At 33.5% G+C, this 23,559-nt stretch overlaps 1 protein-coding gene across 1 annotated transcript in view; it reads left to right on the plus strand.

Moving 5' to 3' along the window:
* The window catches only part of CFAP47 (cilia and flagella associated protein 47), a 489,567-nt gene that overhangs the window by 69,541 nt on the left and 396,467 nt on the right, over positions 1-23,559 (plus strand). The window contains 4 exon segments of the mRNA XM_036839258.1: positions 2,043-2,102; positions 2,104-2,188; positions 6,695-6,789; positions 19,421-19,562. Of these exon segments, the coding sequence (XP_036695153.1) occupies positions 2,043-2,102; positions 2,104-2,188; positions 6,695-6,789; positions 19,421-19,562 (382 nt within the window).

The following is a 23,559-nucleotide window of genomic DNA, read 5'->3' on the forward strand; positions in this document are numbered from 1 at the left end:
CTTTTTTTTTTTTTTTTTTTTTCCTGTCCAGGCTTTCAGAGTTAGATCTGGTCTTACCTACCTAAAGAAACTTTCCCTGATCCAAACATCTTAAACTCTGGGAACATCTCCATTGTAGCAATTGTCATATTATTTTCAGGTTATCTGCCCTTTTGTTTTTCTATCCCCAGTACCTAGTACCATTCTGGTGCTGAACTAAATTGAGTAGAAATTGATAAGGCTGCTGGTTGCCTCAGGTAGGGCCTTACCACTAGTCTGCACTTTAACGGCATCACCACAAATCTAGGCTTTAAGTTACAATTTTCTAACCTTTCTTTTATTCAGTGTTGAAGGCATGGTAAGTCCAGATAGACTGATGGATACTAAGCTAGCTTATCTAAGACGATGGTGATTCCTGTAGTATCCAGAGTGCTTTTTTTCAATTGATATGGTGTCCCTCCTTGAACACTGTTAGACAAAGATGGAGACTTTAAATATTGCATTTCCTAGTCCTAAAGATATTTGTGGCAGGCTTTGCATGTTATGGTACAACTGAGTAATTTATAGGACTTTAATATGTATTTATCAATATTTCTTAATTATGTTGGATTTTTAAACATTGCTGCCTAGTTACCTTTTAAAAACCATATTCTAGTATTACCAGATATTGTTAGCAATATATCTAATAACTGTGTGGCGTTGACTGTGTGTCTTAATAACAATTAGGAAATTTTATCCAAATGAACCTAGGGGAAAGACCAGAAATGGGATAAGAGGAGTGATTTTTTGCATATGAAGCATCAAACTTTCACTACCTGTTTTGGATTTCACAAATTTCACCTGTAGAACTGGGTTGATATTTTAAGTGAAGCAAATAGTGGACAGTTGACCTTAATGCCATGTTTTTCTCAGCATTAGGATACTGTTGCCTCTTTCTCTTTTAATGGTGTATGTGATTCTTTTACTAAGGAACTGTAGAGTATATATAGCTACTCTGCCAGAAGAGGAATCCTGCAGAGCTTTGTGGTGTACACATGCCTGGCATATAAGCTAAAGTTAAGATACATTCAATAAACATTTCTTATATATTTAAGCTAGATGTCAGATAGGTGCTAGAGATGTAACAATGAATTAGACTTAAGGTCCACTAGAAGAGATATAAATAGACAAATAAATGGACTTTATGATGTCATAATGTGAGTAAACATAAGGAACAGAAGTAGTCCTGATCATACTGTAATTAATTGTGGCTTATCCAACTGGCGTTTGAAGGATGCATAGTATTTTATCAGGCAATTACAAGTTAGAGAAGGGCCTTCTGACAGAAGAGACACCTTGATAAAGACACAGAAGGGAAAAGCGTCAGGTATTGGTTGGAAATGACAAGTCATACAGCTTGCTGAAATATGAAGTCATAGGGGTGAGAGTGGAGCTAGATGAGGCTGGAACATGAGGCAGGGGAAGGTCATGGTGAACTTTATGAGCCCTGCTAACAAACTTGACATTGTCCTGTAGATCTCCTGTAGAGGAGAATCATCAAATTTTAAGACAGCAAGTGATGTGGTCAAATTTTTAATTAGTTTAATTGTGACTTAGGTGTCGAAGGGAGAATTGGAGAAAGTCAAATCTAGCAATGAAATGAAAAGTGATGAGTTACTAACTTTATACAATTACAATAAAGATAAGAGGTGAAGGAGTCAGAATTAATGGGATTTGGTAACTGATTACATGCAGGAGGGAGGGGGAAGAAGGAAAATGTAACTAATTTGTATAGAATACTACTGTAATAATGTCCTTGATAAACATGAGTATAATTTTTTATTGAGGTATAATTGACATATAACATTGTTAGTTTCAGGTGTACAATATAATGATTCAATGTTTGTATATATTGTGAAATGTTCACCATGGTAAGTCTAGTTATCAGTCACCAAACATACAGATTTTTTTCTCATAATGAGGACTTTTAAGATCTACTGTCTTGCAATGTAATTTTTAGTTTACATTATTTTCATAAATTGTTACTCTACCTTCTAATTATGATTTCTTTTTTTATATTTTAGGATGTATTTAATTTCAGTGGCACCTATGTTGGTGCTACCCAGATTATTCCATTTTTAGTAAAAAAACAAAGATATAACACGTGCCAGAGTAGAGTTTAATCTGGAAGACTTTGAAGGTTTTTCTGTGGATTTTAAAGACAAATCAGGTATATATTTTATACCATTATGATATTATTGTAAAAGTAAAACAGTTTTAAGTTTGCTCTAAGGAATAATGTTAAGCAAATACTGTAAGTCAAGGGCAATTATTCTTAAGTATTTTTAATGACTCAGTGCATATTGTTCTTATATCCTATAAACCATCATGGTTCTATTTCTAGAAATACATGTATGTTAATATCAGAAGACTTTGATAATGCATGACATATAACTGTGCTTATTAATTGATATAATATAGTAGGTTAAGTATGTTATACATAAGTATATACTATAAATTAAAATAAAATTAATTGCTAGTTTTAATTGCTTAAGAATTTCAGGTAAATGTTTTGGAGGGTTCTCTGTGTTTACCTATATATTAGGTATCTTTTTTTTTTTTTTAAGGATAATCTATTTTCTGTATCAAAGCCAGTAGTTTGTTGGGGTTTTTTTTGTTTGTTTTTTTTAAAAAATTAATTAATTAATTAATTAATTTATGGCTGTGTTGGGTCTTCGTTTCTGTGCGAGGGCTTTCTCCAGTTGCGGCAAGCGGGGGCCACTCTTCATCGCGGTGCGCAGGCCTCTCACTGTCGCGGCCTCTCTTGTTGCGGAGCACAGGCTCCAGACGCGCAGGCTCAGTAATTGTGGCTCACGGGCCTAGTTGCTCCGCGGCATGTGGGATCTTCCCAGACCAGGGCTCGAACCCGTGTCCCCTGCATTGGCAGGCACATTCTCAACCACTGCGCCACCAGGGAAGCCCTAGGTATCTTTATGTTAAATTAAGTTTGAAAAAAATGCACTTTTATAAATGTATTTCATTTGTTTACTCCAGGTGTCGGCAAACTAAGGTCTATGGGCCAAATCTGTCCTGACACCTGTTTTTTTATAAATAAGGTTTTATTAGAACACAGTCACACTCATTTGTTTGTATATTGTTTCTGTATGCTTTCATGCTATAATGGCAGAGTTGAATAGTTGTGATAGAAACCTTATGGCTTGCAAAGCCTAAAATATTTGCTATCTAAACCCGTACAGAAAAATGTTTGCCAGCCATTGGTTTAGTCATTTCTTCTTCAGTACATACTTGTTGAATACCAATTATAGGCCAGATACTAGACTTTGAATCTATAAAGATAATAAGACATCTTACTTGTTCTCCAAAAGTTAACAGTAAGTTTATCAGTCAGGGTCTTAGTAGTAAACAAATGACTCAAAGCATTTAACTGAAGATGATTTAATGAAGGAATTATGTGTGGACCTGGGAGCCAGGTTAAAAGAAAACTGACAAGGGATGGAAGCTGCTTCTACCTCTAGGCCTGAAGGAGCAAGAGGAGGCAAGATATTATTGAAGCCCTGAGAGTGGTGAAACTCTGGAAGAGAGGCCATCTAATAAAAGCTATAACTGTAAAAAAAAAAAAAAAAAAAAAAAAAAATGGTGTCCTTGCCAGAATTGTAGCCAAGGCAGGGGAGACGTGAGGGCATAAATACCTCCTACCCTCTGATATCTTACTGGCATTTCCCTGTGGTTGAACCAAATCAGAGACAGAAGAGCAAGGGACCTAGATGAATCAGTCTGTAGAGGTCGGGACAGAGGAGAGCAGAGAAAGATGACTATTGGATCTAAATGACAAATGGAGACCACCTATATAACAGTAGGAGAGAGAGACAAAGAATTGGGTTATTACCATATAGCATGTGGATGCTACAAGACAGGTCCGTACCTGGTGCTAAGGAAGCATATGCTAAGGGAAACTAGCTGAGAATCACCAATAGGAAAGATTTCTTGGAGAAGTTGATGCCTAATCTAGATTTAGAAGAGTAAGGAGAGAAACAGAGAAGGGGATATGAAAGAATGCAAGTAAAGGCCTAGAAATGAGTCAATATGGCAAGTAGTTTGGACTGTCTAGAGTATAGAGGGACAGGACTAGAGGGGCAAGTGAGACCCAGGTAACTAATAGTTTTTTCTGGACATTTATCCTAGAGGTTAGGCAGCACAATTAAAGGATTGATATCCAGGCAATGGTGTGAGTAGGCTTGCCCTTCACTAATTTTCCTTTTGGAGGAAAGTTGAAAATGGGCTGGGGGAAAAGGTGGGTATGGGAAGGGCAAAAACGGAGACAGGGAGATCAGTTAGGTGTGGTGGCCATAGAGGTGAGAAGTGATGAGAGCCTGAGCTCAGACATTGATACCAGGGACGGGAAGGAGGAGAGTACAGAGGTGCTGAGAAATTAGAAATGCTTCGATGTGGTTACCAAGTGGACATCAGTATTAGGGAAGAGGAGGAAGTCTTGGATCGCTCCCAGTTTTTGACTCTAAGAGGTAGGTGATGGGAGGGACAATTCATAGTTGATATAATGTGAGGGAAGGAATAGATCTAGGCGAGCATGCTATGTTTGAGGGGACTGTGGAATAGCCCAGGAATCATAACAGTAGGCAGTTGGAAATCCATATGAGATTTATATTCATTTTTGGAAAATCTGGATGTTGAAACTTTAGTTGCCTTAACACTTTACTCTGACTGCCTCATATGCATTCATGCACCTTGTTAATGGATCACAGACTCTTCCTGGTTATTCTGCAGAGCTACTCGGCAAGATGCATTTCTTTCCACGATTCTGCCTTAGCCCTAGCTCAAGCTTCCCTTCTAGGTCACTGGATCATCTTTTAAAATGCTTTCCCTGCTTCCAAGCCTTTATCCTCATATGCCTATACCAGAGAGTGATCTCCTTCAAGCAAAGATCTTATCCCATCTGCCCTCTGCTTGAAAAGCTTTGCTGGTTTCCTGTTACCAGTAGCAGTGGGTCTCAACAGCAGGCTGCTGACACAGTCTAGGATGTATATAAGTTGATCTTAACGATTATTAACAATTTGCAATAAAGTTTATACTTAAAATGTCCTGAAAATGTATTTTATGAGTATGTTAAAACATAGATGTCCTTCTGTGACAAGGTAGACTTGGTTTTTCACATTATCGTTTCAGGACAAGAATGACTTAAGGGGGAGGAAATACTGAGATCCATTTAGCTATGACGCCACCTTTTCTTTCCAGTCACCTCTCCCATTGTAGGCTCCATCAGCTGTCTCTACTGCAACTAGATTGTGTTACACATTTCCTCTGGCACTGGGCTTCTCTCCTCCTAGGCTAGTTCCTCCTCTTCTGTCCCTGCTGCCTGAGATTCCACCCTCTTTTATAAATTAGCATCAACCTCCTGCATCCTATAAATCATTAGCCCCATTCGTACCCCTATCCAATCGGTTGAAATTATTTTTTTGCCTTTGCTCCTTTCAGACATTAGGTAAGTTTTATTATAGCACTAACCAAATTGTACCTTGTATCAAAAAGAGCTTTGTACTTGTTTGTCTCCCTTACTACGCTGTGAGCTCCATGAGGTCAAGGACTATAGTTCCAATTTTTGTTTTCTGCTAGAGTTGTCTGATATAGTTCTCTGTACATTATAGGTGCTCAAGAAATATTTATTGATGCTGTCTTGGATTATTGCATTTCACAATCTATATGTTTATGTATACTTCAAATATATTTAAGATTATCTATTTTTATTATATTTTATGTATCCGAGATATATATCCATTCTAGGTGGATATTCTTTGCTGTATATGTATTTTTTCCCACACCACAAACATGTTTGTGTTAATAAACACTTAATGGATCCTTTTTGTTCATTTGTTTAATGGTTTTTATATCATACATCAAGTTGAGAGAAATTGAGTAGGGTGAAGGAGAATGAAATGAGTTATTTAAGTTTATTTTGAGACGGGGTAATTGAAATTATTATCGTTCCTTGGATTAATCAGAAAACTTTAGGGAGAAAAAGGGATTTTTAGAATTGTTTAGATGAGGGCAGAGGTTCTATTGTAGCTAACATTTGATCTTTCAGGAACTTATTTTAGAAGTTTATTTAAGTGCTTATAATTTTTGACCCTGAAGTTTGTGTTACTATTTGACAGTTGTTTCTGTATCTCCACCCAGTGCCTTTGTATCTGGAGTGATACCACTTTGTTGAAAAGTTTTCTTGTACAAAATTGTGTTTATCTTCTTTGTGAATTCCGTAAGGCATCAGAGAAGGTCTGGGTTCTCCCTGTTCCATCTTCACTGGAGAGGGAGTCTCAATTTTCTCAGACCTAAGATTCAGTCAATTATTTGACCTTGACCTTTATACCTTTTTATATTCATCTGAATATGACTGTGATATCATTCTTGAACTTTGGAGATTTTAAAAAATAGGTTTACCCTCTCTGTTTTGCTGATTGAATATATGTTTGTTCCATTTTTGGATACCAGTTTTGCCGATTAGCATCTTGGCATTAAGAGTGATTCCTTAGCCTAGCAACCTTATGCAGCCCGCACAGATGTTTTAGCAACTGTTTTTTGATTGTTGTGGACATTTTGATGAGGTTTCTCAAAGTTTCATTTCCACATTTAACAATAGCATCATAGATATGTATCTGGCTTAAAAATAATAAAATTAAAAAGTGTCCTTTTTCTGGTTTTATAGGGGAATTCACAGACCCTGCATTTCCTGACATATATTCCTTGGAGTTAGAGAGAGAGACATCTCTGGAGTGTAGCCTAGCATTTTCTCCCAAAGAAGTAAGTTAAGCTTTCTATTACTCACATTACTGGAGAGTTGTGGAGTTAAGATAATCCTAACTAAGAAGCTATCAAAGATCACCTAAGTTCTTTTTGTAGTGGGTCTTTTTCTACCTGTGAGCATGTCTGGGTATACCCTTTAATTCAGTAAAATGATCGCTGGAGGTGTCTGGCTTCATGCTTGCAGTATATCTCAAGAGGTGCAGAGGGCACACACACGGAACCTATGTGGTCTCATGGTTTCAGTTATGCTCTCTAGAAAATTCAAGATATGACATGTGAAGAAGAGGAAAGTTGAGGCTAACCCCAAAATCACTTATATTTGAGCCAGCATGTGCTTTCTACTTATATTTGAGTGGGGTACGCTTGACGTTCTTAGAATCATCACCTGAAATCACCAAAGACATGCTGTGGAGATTTAAGAGGGGTTGCTATGACACTGGTTCTTGGGTAGTGCCCCTCGATGTTTGGTGATTTTAAAACACCAACAAAAACAACAAACAGAGAAAATCAAAGAAAAAAACCTTTCCTAGAATGTGCCCAGGAGGAAGGGATACCACTGGCAAAATTTCAGGGGCAATCTCTGATATGCTTTTGCTTTGAAGGTGATAGAAGTGCCAAAGAGAGAGCATCTTGCTACCTATGATATGGAAAGGTGTGTCGCCGCATCCTCCCGAACAAGAATCAAACTGCTAAATGGCAATTAGAGTATGAGACTCTTTTGTCAAAACATTTTTTATATTCCAGCATAACTAGCATGATGCCTTGTACCCAGTAGGTGTAGAATAGAATCAACTAAATAAAAGGAATTAAAACACAACAAGAAGGTGTATTGAATGCTAACAAAGTACGTCTTTAATAATCCATTTTTTAGTAATGTTGCTAAACTACAGAGTTTACTGAGATTAAAATCTTATTTTAGGAACAATAATAACTGTTATTTAGCTTTCAGGAGGAAAAAGTCAAGAAAATTTAAGGACACATTCAGATTTAAGAAAATGCTAAAGATTAATTTTGCCTTCTTAGGTGCAGTACATTAGTTGGGATGTATTTTGTGGGTTTTGTGCACATATGGTTCACATGGAATGATATTGTCTACAGAGTTCACTCTTTTGTCTGTTCTACTTTTTGACAAGCATGGTGGATGAGATATCAAAGGTTACTCTTCCGATATTAAAGAAAATGAAAAATGTTAATTTTATATACAACATTAAGTTGTATTATACAACATTAAGATGTAAAACATACTATATTTGATTTCTACAGGTTTAGTGTATAATAATTATTCATCTACATTCATGAACCAGTGACATTTAGATAGATACTCTTTATTTAGCAAGGTTATCCAGAAGAGAGAGGACATCTTTGCTTTTTTTTGAAAGTCATTTTAGGAATAATTTCCTTTGGCCTAATTTGGGCTATCAGATAATATCAAACTACACATATTATTTACATTTTCCTTTTATCTTTTCAGCAAAGGATTTTGAAGTACATGAAATATTGTCAAGGTATTACAGTTACTTGTTGAATAATACAATCTGTGACTTGTCTTTCTACTTCAGACAAAAGCATAATTAACAGGTTATTTGAAGAGATTCAGAGGATGTTTATCTTTTTAATTTTTACAGTATTTTAATATCTTTCAAAGCCTACTCAACTCCCACATATCCTAACGATTTGCAAGTTTTCTCAGCATCATCTTATATTTCAATCTTGCATATCAGTGATATTCTCCTCCCGATTATTAAAGTCTATTGTCAAAATTAAATGGGAAGTTTAGAAGAGCAGAAAGAAAGAATAAACAATAAATAAATCCTAATATATAACAATGACCTCTGTTTATATTTTGGGGTATCTTTGTTTTTTCTCCTTCTATCTCTATACTTATATTTCTATATCTATAATTATAATGAAATAATACTTTATGAACATTTTTAACCTGCATTTTTTTTTTTTGCTGAGTGTATTAATTTAAATGTTATCAATTGCTTTTTGTGTCATTAAGTATTCTAAATGCAATTTAATTTTTTAGGGATAATATTTTATGGCTCTACTGTTATAGTTATTAAACTAATCCTTCTTACTGTACACTTAAGATTTTTCCATTTTTTGACTCTATAAATGATTCTGTAAGAAACATCCTTGTAAATAACTGTTTGTTTTCACATTATAGGTGTTCATTATATCATCCTAGAAGTAGAATAATTGGGTCAAACTCTATGCACATATTTTAGGCTATTGATATGCGTTGTCAAATTGCTCTTCAAAAAAGTTATACCAATAGTATTAGCCACTAGTAACAGTGTAAAATGTTGCTTACTGTCGCCTTTCTTTGTATAACTAGGTTGCATCCATTATATATGTATGTATATGTAATATTCTGCCAACCTCAGAGGTGAAAGATGAATTTTAAATTGAACTTAAAATTCTTTGATTCTTCTTGCATAACAAGCCACCATACAAAAGTAATGATTTATTTGCTAACAATTTGGCCTGGTTGGTACTATTAAAGTTCTTTTAATTCTCTGGTAGGATAACTATACTCTATTCTTTTCCTTTTAAAATATCATTGGCCATTTTTTTTGATGAACTTTAGAATCTTTTTCTCGAGTTTATAGCTAAAACTTCTATGGTAATTTTGGTTTGTGTTGCATTAAATTAATAAAAAATTTAGAGAGAAGTGATTTCTGTATAAAATTGAGCTTCATATTCAGAAAAAAGATATGCCATTTATGTTATTAAAGCATTTTATACTACTCAGCAAAAGCGTGGAATATTTTGAAGTAATTTTTCTATGCTGTTTTGTGCAGTGTAGATGATTGGGTTTTATTATTTTTATGCTCTCATATCAGTATTTTGAAAATAAATTATGTTGATGAGGTGTAAAACTGTTTATCTTACTTTAAGCATCAGTTACTTTTAATTATCCTTCAATTTATTTTAGATTTTTTTAGGAATACTGTAATAGATTGCAAATATTATTGTCTCTTCCATTTTAATAATGATAATTTTTACCACTTTTTTCTTATACTACCTTGTTTAGAATTTCTAGAACAAGGTCAATTATTTTTCTTGGCTTATCTTATTCCTCATTTCCTATGAAGCAATATGCTTTAAGGCCATGTTGGGAAATATCTTTCACATACTAATTTAACACACATTTTAACCCAGAATAGATGTCATTTCTTAATCTAGTCAGATATCTGTATGCCGTCAATCATATTATTATTCAAAGGAGGAAAACAGTATGATATATAGTTCAACATTATATTTGTAGCATTAATATATTTTTTGACACACATCAGACAATAAGTATTCAATGAGTGAATTAAAGTGCAGTGAATAAACTGGCATGTTCATTTCTGAGAACTTGTTCTGTTGTTTCTTTTGGATATTTAGAATTGGAATTGGTGAGGAAAGATTATGTGCATTTTACTTACTGGTACATATATCCACATTGTCACCACAAAACTTGTATCAGTTTATATTTCCATCAATCATCATCATTCAACAAATGTTTATTGGGCACCTACTAGGTATCCTGCATTATTCTTGACTTTAGGATTATAGTAGAAAGCTTACATCCTGTTGTGGCACCAAGCTGTATTTTCTTCACATCGTCTTCACACTGGGTGTTATCATCTGCTAATATAAAAGACACATGTGACAAAAGTCCCATGTATCTCTTTTTCTTTTGTCACTTGTGCTTTTTGGTGTCATATCTAGGAAGCTATTACCTAACTCAAGTCATGAGATTTCTATGTTTGTTTCTAAGAGTTTTATTTAGAGTATTAGCTTTTACATTTAGGTCTGTAATCCATTTTGAATTATTTTTTGTGTATGTGTGATATGAATCCAGTTTCATTCTTTTGCATGTGATGTCCATTTTGTCCCAGGACCATTTATTGAAAATATTGTTTTACCACATTAAATTGCCTTCACACTCCTGTCTAAAATCAATTAAACATAAATATAAAAGTTTATTTCTGGACATTCAATTATGTTCCATTGATCTATATGTCTATCCTTACTCCAATAACACAAGGTCTTGATTATGATAACTTTGTAGTTTTTATAATTGGAAAATGTGAGTCCACCAATTTTGTTCTCCTCCAGTAGTATTTTTGACTACTTTGTGTCCCATGCATTTCCATATGAATTTTGGGGTGACCTTGTCAATTACTGCAAAAAATCTGGGTGGGATTTTGATAAGGATTATGAAGAGTCTTTAGATCAATTTGGGGAGTAGTGCCATATTAACAATATTAAGTCTTCTAATCCATGAACATAGGATGTTTTTCCATTTATTTAAATCTTTCTTAATTTTTTCAACAATGTTTTGTAGTTGTCAATGTACAAATTTCCCCTTTCCTTATTAAATTTATTTCTAAATAATTATTTTTGATGCTCTTGTAAATGGAATTGTTTTCTTAATTTTATTTTCAGATTATTCATTTCAAGTGTATAGAAAAACAATTGATTTTAAACATTGATCTAGTTTTTCTGCAACCGTGTTGAACTTATACATTAGTTCTTACGGTTTGTTAGTAGATTCCTTAGAATTTCCTGTGTGCAAGAACATGCCATCTGCAAATAGAGCATTTTATTTCTTCCTTTCCAAGTTGGATGCCTTTTACTTGTTTCACTGCCTGATTTCTAGAATCTTCAGTACAATGTTGAATAGAAGTAGCAAGAGCAAAGATCTTTGTCTTGTTCCTCATCTTAGGAGGAAAGCATATGTCTTTCACTTTTAAATATGATGTTAGCAGTGTTATTTTTAAAAATGTTTTGTTGATTCCCTTTATCAGGTTGAGAAAGTTCCCTTCTATTCCTAGTTTGAGTATTTTGATCATGAAAGACGGTTGCATTTTGTCAAAAATTTTTTTGCATGCAGTTTGATGATCACATGATTTTGCCCATTATTCTGTTAATGTGGTACATTATATTGACTGATTTTTGTATGTTAAATCAACCTTACATTCCTGGGATAAGTCTCCCTTGATCATGGAGTATAATCCTTTTTATATATTTCTAGATTTAGTTTCCTAGTATTTTCTTGAGTTTTGCATCCCTATTCATAAGGAATATTGGTCTATAGTTTTCTTCAACTATCTTTGTCTGGTTTTAGTATCAGGGTAATATTGACTTCTTAGAGTGAGTTGAGAAGTGTTTTCTCCTCTTCTGTTTTTGAAAGAATTGTGGAGGATTGTATTACTTCTTCTTTAAATTAGTGATATGTTTCATCATTGAAGTCATCTGATCTCAGGCTTTGCTTTGTCATATGTTTTCTAAATTACTAATTCAGTCTACTAGATCTATTCAAATTTTATATTTATTTTAAAAATTATAATAACAATCCTTTAGTTGATAATTATATAGTACTTAGAGTTTGTAAAGTGCCCTCATATCCAATGTCACTTAATTTCCATATGAATCCAATAAGACAAGCATTGAGACCTTAGATTTTTCTCTTTTTTCCAATTTTAGAAGCCAATGCACAGTGAGGCTAGGGGACTTGTCAAGGCTAGCTGCTGGTGATCTGTAGAGCTTAGACCATAAATGTTACGTCCTCAGCCTCCTGGCCTGTCATGATACCATCTTAGGGATCCAAACATGATGAAGAATAGTATATATTTCTTTAGCCTATAGACACGAAATTTTCATATCCTTTCTTGAGGCGTATTACTTTCCTTCTAGTCATTAGCATTCAGAATCTTCAGTTTCATAAGGTTGCCATCATCAAAATGTCAATGACCATTTTTATATAGTCCCTTTTTTTCTGTTCCACTTTCCATATCCATAGGGGGAAATTTGCAGTCACAGTTTGTTTCTTCTGGGATTAAGTTTGGTTGGGGGATAATTACCATATGCTTCAGCCTTTAATTACATATACAAGGGTATTTGTAGAAACTAATAAAATATAACCCATAATAAAATGGAAAGAAAAGAAATTGACAGAAATTGTCAGGATTTTGTAGAATATTGGGAAATACTATATTGAATTAAAAAGATACAAATCTGAACAAGACAACGCAAAAAACCAAATCTATGTCATTGAAAGTGGCATGATTTTATTACTCGATATAGTGTATCTGTCATCCCACTCCTTAAACATGAATAGCATTTCTGTGTCAGGTCAAATCATGGGTAGCCTTTTCTGTTTTTAATTTTTGCATATATTTCTCATAGTAAAAATTTATAGCATCTGCAACAAAAGGAGAGTTCTTCTTTCTCATTTCTCAATTCTTTCTCTGTCAGTATTGCCTCTTAGATTTTATATAGATTTCACATGAGTTTCCTCTGTGTAATGTCCTGCTTTGGATGGAGCCCAATGAATGTTTGTTTAATTTCCTATTACTCATTCTGATATGACCTGATGTTCCTTTAGTATTTATATTTTCTCTCTTGGGAACTTTCTGTTTTGCTAAAATTAGTACTCCGACTTCCCTTGAGTAAACTAAGGCCAATAGTTCTTCCCTACTCCCCCACCCCCCAGCTTCATCTATATTTTAATAGTTTTCTCTATACTTTTTCCAGGTGAGTTTCCATGTTTCTTTCTTTCTTTCTTTCTTTTTTTTTTTAATGAGACCTATAATTATGAGACTAGTATTTTCTTTCTTTTTCCTAATAATTTTATTTATTTATTTATTTATTTAGGCAGGCAGTGCCAGGTCTTAGTTGTGGCCCTCAGGATCTTCATTGCGGCATGCAAGCTTCTTAGTTGCTGTATATTACATCCCCAGGACTTACTTATCTTGTAACTGGAAGTTTGTACCTTTTGACCACCTTCTCCCCACTTCATGGGTAAAGGTGATCAAATTTTGTATTTCTTCCTGAGAAATTTTGTCTAAGTTATCTAATTTAGTGGCATACAGTTATTCATGGTGTTCTCTTACTACTTTTATTTCAGTAAGGTTGGTAGTAAAGTTGCCTATTTCATTTCTGATTTTATTAAATTATCTCACCTTTCATCTTAGACTATCTAAAGGTTTGTCCATTTTGTTGGTATTTTTAAGATTCAGCTTTTGGTTGATTTTCTGTACTGTTTTTGATTTTTGATTTTGTTCATTTTCACTTTGTCTTTTATTATTTACTTCCTTCTGCTTTCTTTGAGTTTAGTTTTCTTTTTTCTTGTTTTTTAAGGTAGAAGGTATTGATTTGAGATTTTTCTTAATTTTTTACATAGGTTTTACAGCTATAGATTTCTTTCTAAGCATTGCTTTACCCATATATCAAAAGTTTTGGTATTTTGTGTTTTCCATTCATCAGAGTTTGCAATTTCTCATGTAATTTCTTCTTTGACCTGTTGGTTATTTAGGATGTTATTTAATTTCCACATATTTGTGAATTTACCAAATTTCATTCTGTTATTTATTTTTAATATAATTACATTGTAATTAGAAAATATTCTTTGTATTATTTAAATAGGTTTAAATTTATTGAAGCTTGTTTTATGACACTCTATGTAGGTTATTTAGCTGTGTTGAGGTAAATCCAAAAGAAATAACTAGGAGAGTCGAAAATGATTGCATCTGGATTTGTGTGTGTTTGTGTGTATATGTGTGTGTGTGTGTGTGTAAGTATACAATGGTGGAGGGAAGGGAATGCTGATTTTCAAAATAAGCTTTGTAGGATTATTTTTCTTTTATTTCCTCAAGTATGTACTCTTATAATTTTGATAAAAACAAAACCTCAAAATTAAAAGAAAATAATCCTTTTGTGACAAATTATTTTGAAGCATTGAAGTATATCATTCTCTTACCCAATGCCTGCATCTTCATCTTTCATGTGTACAGAGGTATGCAGACAGACACACACACACACATACACACATTCTTCAATAAGGAAAATAAATGAGTTTGAGCAGTAATTTAATCTATAGGTTTTTAATTTTGCTGAGAACAGGTTATATCTTGTCTTAATAAGTCGATACTGTGATTTTATATTTTCATACTGTGGAAGTATGTACTATGTTTTTAATGTCATCCTTTATCCACAAAAGCATTTAGCTTAAGGGTCACTAAAAGTTAGAACAAATACATAATCCAATTTAAATGTTACATGACTTTTGGGGAGGATGCATATGCAATTTGATAATTTTTCAGTCCAGTTTACTATTTAACACTTTCAACAGTTAAAAGCTTAGAAATCTATTTCTTAATGTTTGGACTGTGGCTCTTCTAGTGTTCTAAAGCTGATTATAAAATTAAAATAAATTATATATATTTATAGTTTTCTGGAGTGCTGCACATTGCTTAAGATTTTGAATTGTTCAACATTTACTAGGTAGTTTAAAGGGAGATTTACGTAGTGTATAGAAGTATAATTCAATCCGACAATAAGAAGAACATAAAGAACCCTGCAGAGACAGCACACCCTGTGAGATTTTGCTCACTAAATTTGTGTCAGTGAGGCAGATTGATTATCTGGTTTCCCAGCATTTCATATGTCCTCCACTATATTTATAGCTACTTGTAAGTTATCTCTCTTTGTGTGTGTGTGTGTGTGTGTGTGTGTGTGTGTGTAGATGTAAATTGCCAGTGGGTGCTCTCTTGGTTGACCTATGCAGCAGGAAAATGTGAAATCAGCAGTAAAGGACTTGATTTATTTCTAGTTGTAACCCTTCCTTTCCTACGTTGCACCAGGTTTGGGTACAATCAAAACTGCTGGTGGACAATTGCAATTGTATTTGGCATCCTTGACTGGACTCGTTTGTTTACACTAAGTCACTCAACCCTCTCCTTTCCTTGTGGGCCACTCACATGTCTTCTGTGTCAGTGTATAGCATTACTTGAGTTTAAAATGTGTTCATATTATATGAAAAAAAGGAAAGAATACGATAGTAACCTAAAAAATAATATAAATACTATTAAAATATGTGTGAGAGAAAGTATTGATTTCTATTAATATAATAAATAAAAAATGAAAAAAAAAAACCAGAAGAGGAAAAACAGAAATGAGACAAAATATAACTGGTTGTTGATGACTAACAATGAGAAATTCCAGGAGGAATAAGATCAAACAAAGTTTTGTTTTGTTTTGAGAAAGATATGAAAGGGTAGTATTTGGACATGAAGTATATCTTTTTTCAATTTACTCCTTGACACCTGTGTGCTGGTATCACTGCAGAAATAGATTATCATGGGAATGAGTTGCTTGCTCTGATTTGTCAAGATAAATGAAACATCCATGAAAATAAAACATGTTACAGTATTTTTATGCTTCTATAGTTCTGTTATGGGAACAGATTATTTACAAAAGATTCTATGACGGGAGATGGAATTGGCAGTGACATGGCCATTGTCTTAGTCTGTTCAGGCTGCTATAACAATATACCACAGGCTGGGTGGTTTATAAGTAACAGAAATTTATTTCTCACAGTTCTGGATGCTGGATGTCTAGGATCATGGCACCAGAATGGTGGGGTTAGGGCCCCTTCTGAGTCGTGGACTTCTTGATGTGTCCTCACAGGATAGAAGGGGCTAGGAATCTCTCTGGAGTCTCTTTTACAAGGCACTAATTATAGTTATAAGACTAATCCCAGTCATGAGGACTCCATCGTCATGGCTTAAGCACTTCCCAAAGCCCCACCTCCTAATTGTATCATCTTTGGGGGTTAGGATTTCAACATATGAATTTTGGGGGGATATTTTCAGACCAGAGCAGCCAGCTAAAAAAAAAAAAAAAAAAAAAAAAGCCCAAGAGTTTGCCTAGTAGGGTAATATGCATGGCAAGCTGTAAAGCTGTAACTATACATTTTTTTATTATTTAGCTCTTCATTTTATTTAAAACTTATTTTTTATTTCTCTAAAATCTTGAGATCATCACATGGTAGATATCTGGGGAATTCCTGGAAACCTCTGATTGATTTGTCCTCATTTATTTTTTAAAAAATAATTTATTGAGTGGCAATTTCTTTAACATAAAATTAACCATTTGGAAGTAAACAATTTAGTGCCTTCACAATATGGTATAACCACCCCATCTATCTCATTTCAAAACATTTCCGTCACTCCAAAGTAAAACCCTTTACCCATTAAGCAGTTTCTCCCCAGCCCTCTTCCCACCAGCCACTGGCAGCCACCAATCTGCATTCAGTCTATATGGATTTATCTATTCTGGATATTTCATAGAAAATCACCTCTCCTAAATTTTTCTTGTCCCTATTTGTAGTCACCTTCTCCCCCAGCTTCAGTTCAGGGCAAAAACTGATGTCACTTTGTTTGTATAATTTTGCCTTTTCACTTGTATATGATATGAATGAAATCATAAAATAGGTTGCCTTATCAGTCTGGCTTCTCTCACTTAGAATAATACATTTGAAATTCATCCATATTATTCTGTGTAACAGTAGTTCATTCCATTTTATTGTTGAAAGCTGTTGGATGCATTTACCATAGTTTGTTATCCATTCACTATTTGGAGGGAATTTGGCCTGTTTTCAGGTTTTCACGATTATGAATAAGGCCACTAAAAACATTTGCATGCAGGTTTGTGTATGAATAAGTTTTCATTTCTCTTTGGTAAACACCTAGGGTTGGGAGTTCTGGGCCTTATGTTAAGTCTTTATTTAATTTTCTAAGAAACTAGAAAACTTTTCCAAAATGACTATGAAATTTTGCATTCCTATCAGCAATTCATAAATGTATTAGGTGCTTACGTCTTTATCAGCACTTGGTAATATCATTTTTATTTAAGCATTTTGATAGGTATGAAGTGTTATCTTCTGTGATTTCCAGTTGCATTTCCCTAATATCTGATGATGTTAAACATCTAATTATGTGGTAATATGTCATATGTACATTTTCTTTCCTGAATTGTCTTTTCAATACATAGTTTTTCATTGGGTACTTTGTTTTTTATTAATCTTTGTGTGTTCTTTATATATTTTGGGTGTAAGATGGATTGTTTTGTCAGAAATATGTTTTTGGCTTGTAATTTTTTTTTTAACATTATCATTAACAGAACAGATATTTAAAGTTTGAGAGGGGCTTCCCTGGTGGCGCAGTGGTTAAGAATCCGCCTGCCAATGCAGGGGACACGGGTTTGAGCCCTGGTCCGGGAAGATCCCACGTGCCGCGGATAAACTAATCCCGTGTGCCACAACTACTGAGCCTGCGCTCTAGAGCCTGCAAGCCACAACTACTGAGCCCACACGCCGCAGGTTCTGAAGCCCGTGCGCCTAGAGCCCGTCCTCCACAAGAGAAGCCACTGCAATGAGAGGTCCGTGCACTGCCGCGAAGAGTAGCCCCCGCTCGCCACAACTAGAGAAAGCTCGCGCAAAGCAACGAAGACCTAACGCTGCCCAAAATAAATAAATAAATAAATTTAAAATTTGATAAAGTACAATTTATTTTTTTATAGATGATTATTTTTGTATTGCACTTAAGAAAGATTTTTCTCCTACATTTTCTTCTACAAGGTTTATAGTTTTAGGTTTTATATTTAGGTCTTTGGTCCATTTTGAATTAATAGCAATTATTTTTAATATTTTTATTTTTTATTTTTAAGAATTATTTTTGGACTCATGAAAAATAAGCCAAGTCTTATTTTGAAAAAAAATATTCTTTCAATGTCACATGATAATTTTCTTTTTGAAACTGTCTTTTCTTTAGAACTGCTGTTTTGCTAAATCCATAGTATCTCGTTAGATCTCCAGAACTTATTCATCTCGCATAACTGAAACTTTGCACCCTTTGCCCAACATCTCCCCATATCTCCCTTCCCCCCAGTCCCTGGCAACCACCATTCTACTCTCTGCTTCTATGAGTTTGACTGTTTTAGATTCTACATGTAAGTTAGACCATACGTTATTTGTGTTTCTGTGTCTGGTTTATTTCATTTAGTATAATGTCCCACAGGTCCATCCACGTTGTTGCAAATGGCAGGATTTCCTTCTATTTTTAAAACTGAAAAAATATTTCGTTGTATGTGTATACCACATTTATTTTTTTATCCATTTATGAATATGTAGGTTATTTCCATATCTTGACTATTGTGAATAATGCTGCAGTGAACATAGGAGGGCAGGTATCTCTTTGAGATCCTGATTTCAGTTCCTTTGAGTAAATATCCAGAAGTGAGATTGCTGGGTCATATGTTAGTTCTGGTAACAATATTGTACTTTATACTTGAAATTTGCTAGGAGGGTAGATCCTAAGTGTTCTCTCTCTCTCTCTCTCTCTCTCTCTCACACACACACACACACACAAGAAGGTAACTATGTGAGGTGATGGATATGTTAATTAGCTTGATTGTGTTATTTCATTATGTATATGTAAATCAAATCATCAAGTTGTAAACTTTAAATATGTACAATAAAAAATAGTATTGGTTGAAATAGGTGAAGGGACTAAAGAGATACAAACCTCCAGTTATAAAATAAATAAGTCACGGGGTGTAATATACAGCATAAGGAGAATGGTCAATAACATTGTAATAACTTTGTATGGGGACAGTTGATTACTAGACTTATTATGGTGATCATCTCATAATATATGCAAATGTCAAATCACTGTGTAGTACAACTGAAACTAGCATAATAATGTATGCCAACTGTATTTGAATTTTAAAAAATCACAATTTTTATAGCAAAAATAGTCACATTTATAATGTATTTTTTGTCTGTCAGGTGGCAACTTATGACTTTAGCATTCAAGTTCGAATTAATTTCTTCGCAGCTTCAGAACTTTACACTCAGTGTTGTTTGTCAGACTCTCCTATGATTCCACAAACGGCACCACTTACTCGACCATGTTACGTTCAAGCTACTGGTATGTAATATGAAACATTCAATTGATGTGCATAAACCAAATATTTATGCTTAAGGAGCTAGAAGTTTAAAATATTAGAGCATGATATTTATTTTTTAAAAATAGAAATATTAGAAAGTAAATTTATGATACGATTCTCGTGTGTTTGTGAGTCTGTGAGATTGAATTTTGATAAATAGCCTGGATATAATCTCACATGATTTACCTTTGCTTAAAAAAATAGGATATAGGGACTTCCCTGGTGGTCCAGTGGTTTAAGACTCTGTGCTCCCAATACAGGGGGCCCAGGTTTGATCCCTGGTCAGGGAACTAGATCCCGCATGCCGCAACTAAGACCCCGTGCAGCTAAATAAATAAGTATTTTTTTGAAAAATAAGATATAATAAAAAACAAAGGTCAGGTTAGTACTTTGTTTATTGTGTGGGCAATTTAAATGATTAAATCAAAATAGAAATTATTAAAATAAAATACATTGGTTATAAAATAAAATGATGAAAATTTTATTTAAGGAAATGTTTTTCACCCCAAAGGGATGGGTTACTAAAGAACTAAGTACAAGTAAAGAAAGATAAGTATATTAAAATTTTGAATTATTTATTGAATATTTATTCATTTTCTCCAAGAGTTCAAGTATAAAACTGATGCCCTCTGTAAACCATACTTTTGACTGGCTTTGGCTTTGCATAGTATTATATGTGCTTAAGTATTTTTCTTGAAAAGTTAAGTCTAGTTTATATTATACTATGTTTTTATGGTTCTGACATTAATTGTCTTTAATAATAAAATAATGATCAGTTAATAATTGTACTTGGCACCTAGTAAGAGAAGCCTCATTAAAGTAGCACATATAGTATAGAGATTTATTTCACTCCCATTTAAAATACAGAATGAGAAATTCCACTACTGGTAGAGAGGCTCCATGAAGTTAAAAATTTCTCCCTTGTTTTAAGATATCTTTTTAGGGAAAGAAAATAATTATTGTGTAATTTTTCTGAATTAGGTAAGTTATTTTAATGAAAAAGAAAATAAAATTTACAGATTTTATAATTAAAAATTAATGTATCATCATTAAGGAAAATTGGAAAATGTAGAAACACAGAAAACATCACCTGGAATGCGAATATTTAGAGCATACTCTTATTAATATTTTGGTGTCTTACTCTTCTTTTATTCTCTATTTTGCTTTTATTAGCTTATTTATAACATAGTTGGGATCTTACTGCCTATGTTAAGTTGAAACCTGATCACTCAATAGAAACTTTTACTTGGATGCTATAGACTCTTATTAATTATATAAATTAACACTGACAACTATTGTAGAGTATTTCATCCAGTAAGTCTCTCTTATAGATTACTTAAACATAATCACAAGCATTTAGGTTGTTTCCTTCTTTTATTTTCTTGTTAGTGTAAATACTGTATTAGTGAACATTTTTGTGTATAATACTTTTTCCCTATTTAGATTTTTTTGAAGGTGAGAGTTTCTGAATTGCCTGCGTTTTTTCTAAAGTATGTATCAGTACATATTTGCAAAAGGGCTTTTGTAAAGAGCTGTGTCAGTGTCATTTCACCCCTCCTCCAGTGTCAACTCTAACCAGCATTGAATGAAAGAAATTGGATCTCTTTCTTTGTGATTAAAAGTTCTTCATTTCAATTTTCATTTCTTTGATTGCTCATGAGAATTAAAATTTTCTATCTTTGCTGTTATGTAAATTATCTGTTCATGAACCTTGCCTTTATCACTGAGGTTTTGTATTTATCCAATAGATGTCAGTGACCTCTTTATTGATAATAATTTTTTTCATGTTTACTGTGAATGTTTTCTAAGATTTGTTGTTTGCCTTTAGTTTTATTCATTTTTCAATAGATCTTTTAAATAATTTTATGGTGAAACCTATCTATCATTTCCTCTGTGATTTCCAACATTGCTTTAAAGATTAGATCGTCTTCCCCATCTACAGGATTGGTAAATATGTAATTCTGTTTTTTTCCCCTATTTTTAATGGTTTAAAATTTATTCAATAATTTTTATACTTACTTAATTTATAAAAATATTATTGTATTTCCACCAACAGTTGAAACGTCAAAGCAGACTTAATTATATCATATAACTTATCAACACCAAAGTTTGCTAATTATTCAAATGATACAAGTAAAATTAGACCGAGATGTAATATTTCTTCCTGTAGAACTTGGCATCTTCCAACCTGTCCTTTGATCCCTCCTTAGGATGCCTTTGGTTTTGAAGTAGCAGATGACTTTTGAATGATATTTGTAGAAACCTTGTTCTCAAAGGATGCCGTTTTTGTTTGGAGCTCTGCATTGTTTTTTAATCTTCATAGTTATACAGATAATGCCTATGTGATAAATACCCATTCTCCTAGGAGCAATGCCCCATAAATCCCAGATATTTTTAATTGGCTATTTGGACAGATAATGTATGCCAAGTTTCTTCTTTGAATAAGTCCACTGGTCCATACCATTTTTATGTTTACAAGGAGGTGTGATCAAATCCGTTACTCTCTCAGCCATCACCTCGGTAGGATGATGATACCTAAATTGGAGGCTCACAAGCCTGCTGTTATCTCTTTACTCCCAAATTACATGCGTTCATTTTTGAGTTAAAATAGTGCTAATCCAGAATTGCAATCCATTATCTCTCTCCTCCTTGAGGCTTATCCTGCACCCTAGAGGCAGTGATTTTCCTCGTTAATTATCTAATGAAAACACTTATTTGATGATAGGCAACTTGACTCACTGAAAGCTCTAACTCCTCTTATCCTTTTTCCTAATATAATTATACCTTTAATTTCAATTAAACTTTTTATCAGATTTAATTATTATGATGATGGATTGTACATTGTTTAGCCAAGTAATGTATCATGCAGAGTTATTTTATTTCCTTTATTTCAACTTTTTTTTTTTTTTTTCCTGGAGCTAATAATTGCTTAATTGTCCTTAGGTATTTGACTAAATCCTCCCATGCCATAAAGCTCTATAATATGCCTTTCAGGACAATATTCCACATAGTCTAGTCTGTCAGATAATATGTCATGTCTTCTTATTCTCTTGAAGCAACCCTCCTGGAGCACATCAACTTCCTGTTCCAACATGGACTAGATGCTTTCTTTCCCTGTGGCAGAGTTGGAGACTTCCGTTCATTCTACTTGTAGGGATTCCTTTTGACTCTCTTTTACCTTGAATCTCCCGTTTCTTCAATTTCTCACCTTCCTATTTCTTGGTTTACTTCATTGTACTGATAGATTACATCTTCCAGGAGCTTCCAAAGAAAGGGTGCAACGGAGTTACCTTTTTACAAAATCCATGTCTGAAAGTATCTTTGTTTTTCCTCCTACACTTGAATGATAGTTGAGTGTGGAATTCTAGATTGAAAATAATTTTCCCTCAAAAATTTGAAGGTGCTATCATTATCTTCTAACTCCCATTGTTGCATTTAGAAGTCTGATGCCATTCTTCTTTCCCACCCATCATATATTACCCACTGTTTTTAGAAGGTTATAGAAACTTTTTTATCCCTGTACTCCATTATTTCCCATTGATGACTTTGGTGTGAAGCTTTTATCTTTACCACTGTCCTAAGTTCTTGTGGAGCTTTTCACTCTAGAAGCTTATGTCCTTCAGTTCTATAAAGTTTTCCTAAATTGTTTCCTTGAAAAACTCCTTCCCATTGTTTTCTTATTTCTTTCTCTGACTCCTATTGGTTAGACTCCTATTTGTACCTCTTTGATTATATTATATATTTTAATTATCTTATATATTCTCCCTTATTATCCTTTTCCTCATCTTTTCATTTTATTTCCCAGGATATCTTTTTCTGACTTGACTATTTTATTTCTTAAAAAGTTATCTTGGTGATTTCAAACTGACAAGATTTTTCAACTTTTTTCTGACTATTTCTTTACTTATAGACTTTTTTTTTAAAATGAAAGCAACACGTTTTATCTGTAATTATATTATAAATTATTTGAACTTCTGT

Source organism: Balaenoptera musculus, chromosome X, assembly GCF_009873245.2.
Source record: "Balaenoptera musculus isolate JJ_BM4_2016_0621 chromosome X, mBalMus1.pri.v3, whole genome shotgun sequence".
Classification (NCBI taxonomy): Eukaryota; Metazoa; Chordata; class Mammalia; order Artiodactyla; family Balaenopteridae; genus Balaenoptera; species Balaenoptera musculus.